Source organism: Alosa pseudoharengus, unplaced genomic scaffold (assembly GCF_046254945.1).
Source record: "Alosa pseudoharengus isolate Yale_2024_CS ecotype anadromous, Long Island Sound unplaced genomic scaffold, YU_APseudo_1.1 YU_APseudo_1.1_scf_5, whole genome shotgun sequence".
Taxonomy (NCBI): domain Eukaryota; kingdom Metazoa; phylum Chordata; class Actinopteri; order Clupeiformes; family Clupeidae; genus Alosa; species Alosa pseudoharengus.
Window position 1 is genome coordinate 33,557,377 of NW_027468837.1, and position 2,500 is coordinate 33,559,876.

The 2,500-nt window shown below is 48.7% G+C and overlaps 1 protein-coding gene across 1 annotated transcript in view; it reads right to left on the bottom strand.

Annotated features, from left to right (window-relative positions):
- The window catches only part of plxna1b (plexin A1b), a 94,931-nt gene that overhangs the window by 46,411 nt on the left and 46,020 nt on the right, over positions 1-2,500 (bottom strand). The window contains exon 3 of the mRNA XM_076269237.1: positions 1,211-1,393. Coding sequence (XP_076125352.1) covers positions 1,211-1,393 — 183 coding nt within the window. The remainder of the gene's footprint in view (positions 1-1,210; positions 1,394-2,500) is intronic.

Below are 2,500 nucleotides of genomic sequence, written 5' to 3' on the forward strand. Positions count from 1 at the left end.
CGTCACACAACAGTACCGTGTTATCATGCTGCACTGTGCTGAAGCTCAGTGAAAAGGCTTCAGTCTTAAACACCTGCCTATACACATATACAGTATATACAGCTCTGGCACGCAGCCAGTTGGGAAGACAATGACAAGAGAACGCAGAGACAAACCCCCAACAAGAGCACAACTAGGGAAATGCTTCCTTAATTGCAGTGACATCTTCCTGACGAATTCACAGCAAGACGCCAAAACCCAAACAAGACAAAACAACCAAGCATACATACAAAGCATCAGTTAAAGCATTCACAAATGAATACACATGCGCACACACACACACACACACACACACAGAAGCACAGGCTATTTGAAGAGGCCTGATTTACATTGTGATTATATATTCATAAAGATGCCTGAATGACAGGCTTTCAGTCCGGAGAGAGAGGCAGTGAATTACAATGAGCTCTGATGGAGCCCCACAACTCCACATCAATACAGCACAGCTTAACATTTCATTAAGGCTCTCGCCATGCATGTGAACGACTTTGTGTGTGTGTGTGTGTGTGTGTGTGTGAGTGTCCACAGGCATTTTATTATTATTCCAAGAGATTCTATCCGTGCACGTGTGGATACTCCTAACATACAGGAATGGTTCAATATTGCGGCACAAGACAAATCCCACACACACACACACACACAGCTGAAGACTCCGGCACGCACATATAAGCTAAGCCAACAGGCTGTGACTGCTGGGTTGCTGGTGAATGTAGTGAGGCGATGGCGATAGTCTCCATGTGCAATGACCACTGCTGCCCAACAGAGCAGAGAGGAGGATATATACGTCACCACACTAAAGAGACTACGCCAGGGAATCAGCACGCCCACAAACCATCAGCAAGTCTAGATGAATTACATCCGCTGCCCGGGTATGTGTGTGTGTGTGTGTGTACACTGACAAGGAATGTGGCAGTTTGTGCTAAACTGCAGGGCTGGATGTCTAAACACAAGCACCCTAATGTCTGTGATCATGTACATCCATAGACTTAAAACACACACCTTCACTGAACCGCTTCAGTCTCAGAACACACACACACACACACACACACACACGTACACCCAAACACACACACACTCGTACACACACACACTCGTACACACACACACACACACACACACACACAGACACACACACAGAGAGAGAGTAGAGCAGCACAGAGCCGACCCTTACCTTCTTCAGTCTGCCATTGCGCGTGCCGGCAAAGGCCACGGTGTTGCCGTGGTAATCGTAGGCGGCCACCGAGGTCATGCCGTCGTCCTTGTCCAGGAAGAGCGGGATGCCCTCGATGGTGCTCGTGCCGCCCAGGGGCTGGTTGAAGTCCTGGCCGCAGAAGTTGTCATCAATCTGCAGCGGCTGGGGGAGAGGAGGGGGGGAAGAGAGGACAGGCGTTAGCAATCGCACATGGGCTTCCTGTGCGTGCTTGCTGTTTAGATACGTTTTATTAGATCGAACCAAGGAACACAACAACACACAGAGAGCAGCGCACAACCAACCCCCACCCACCGCAGAGTGCTATTAAAACAACATGATACAACAGGAACACCGACATGAGAAACAAATCAAAAACTGAAGAGAATAAATAATCAAATAATAGATTAAAAAAAAGGTTATGAAATTAAAATCAAACCTAATGAGGAAGTAAATGTGTGAATATGAGTGAATTGAGGCTAGTCTGTCATCATAAGCTGCGCAGTGCAAAGGGAAGTTAAAACTGGTGCAATCAAACGGGACAGACAGGACCGTTTCAGTGAGTGACCCCTGATAAACAACAGGCTCAGTAGCAGTGAGGCAGGAGAGGACTGACCATCACCACCGCCCACACTCAAATGTCCATGAGCAGCGGCGAGATGGGAGTGAGTGAGGTGGCGTGGTCAGCCCACAGTCCAAACCCAGGCCAGGCCAAAGCCAGCGCAGCGCAGTCTGGCTCACTGCGGGCCAATCGGAATAAGCTGAGGTCTGTTCCACTCAGCTTAGCAGAGTTATTGATCCCATTCACCAAAGGTCAATGAAATTAAACTGGGGTTTTTTTCCCCTCTCTTCCACTGAGACAGAGCGCTACTTGCCCAAGGAGCAATGCTGCGCTTGTTTAGCGTCCACAGCCAGATGACTGTGCTCTCAGTTGTTAAAAGAGGGAAACGTGAGGCAAAGCACAAACAAAGAGAAACAGAAACAGTGTGGGTGTTTGGGTGTGTGTGTGTGTGTGTGAGTGTGTGTGTGTGTGAGTGTGTGTGTGTGTGTGTGTGTGTGCGTGTGTGTTTGTGAGTGTGCTTGTCTGTGTTCTTGTGTGTGTGTTTGTGAGTGTGCTTGTGTGTGTGTGTTCGTGAGTGTGCTTGTGTGTGTGTGGGTGCTTTCCAGAGGAGTAATGAACACAAGCGCTGCTTTCTTGGCTGCAGCTTTAAGAGCCTGATGATGAGCTGCTGTCAGCTTCTCCAGAGCCAGTAGCAGAATCCACTCAGAGTC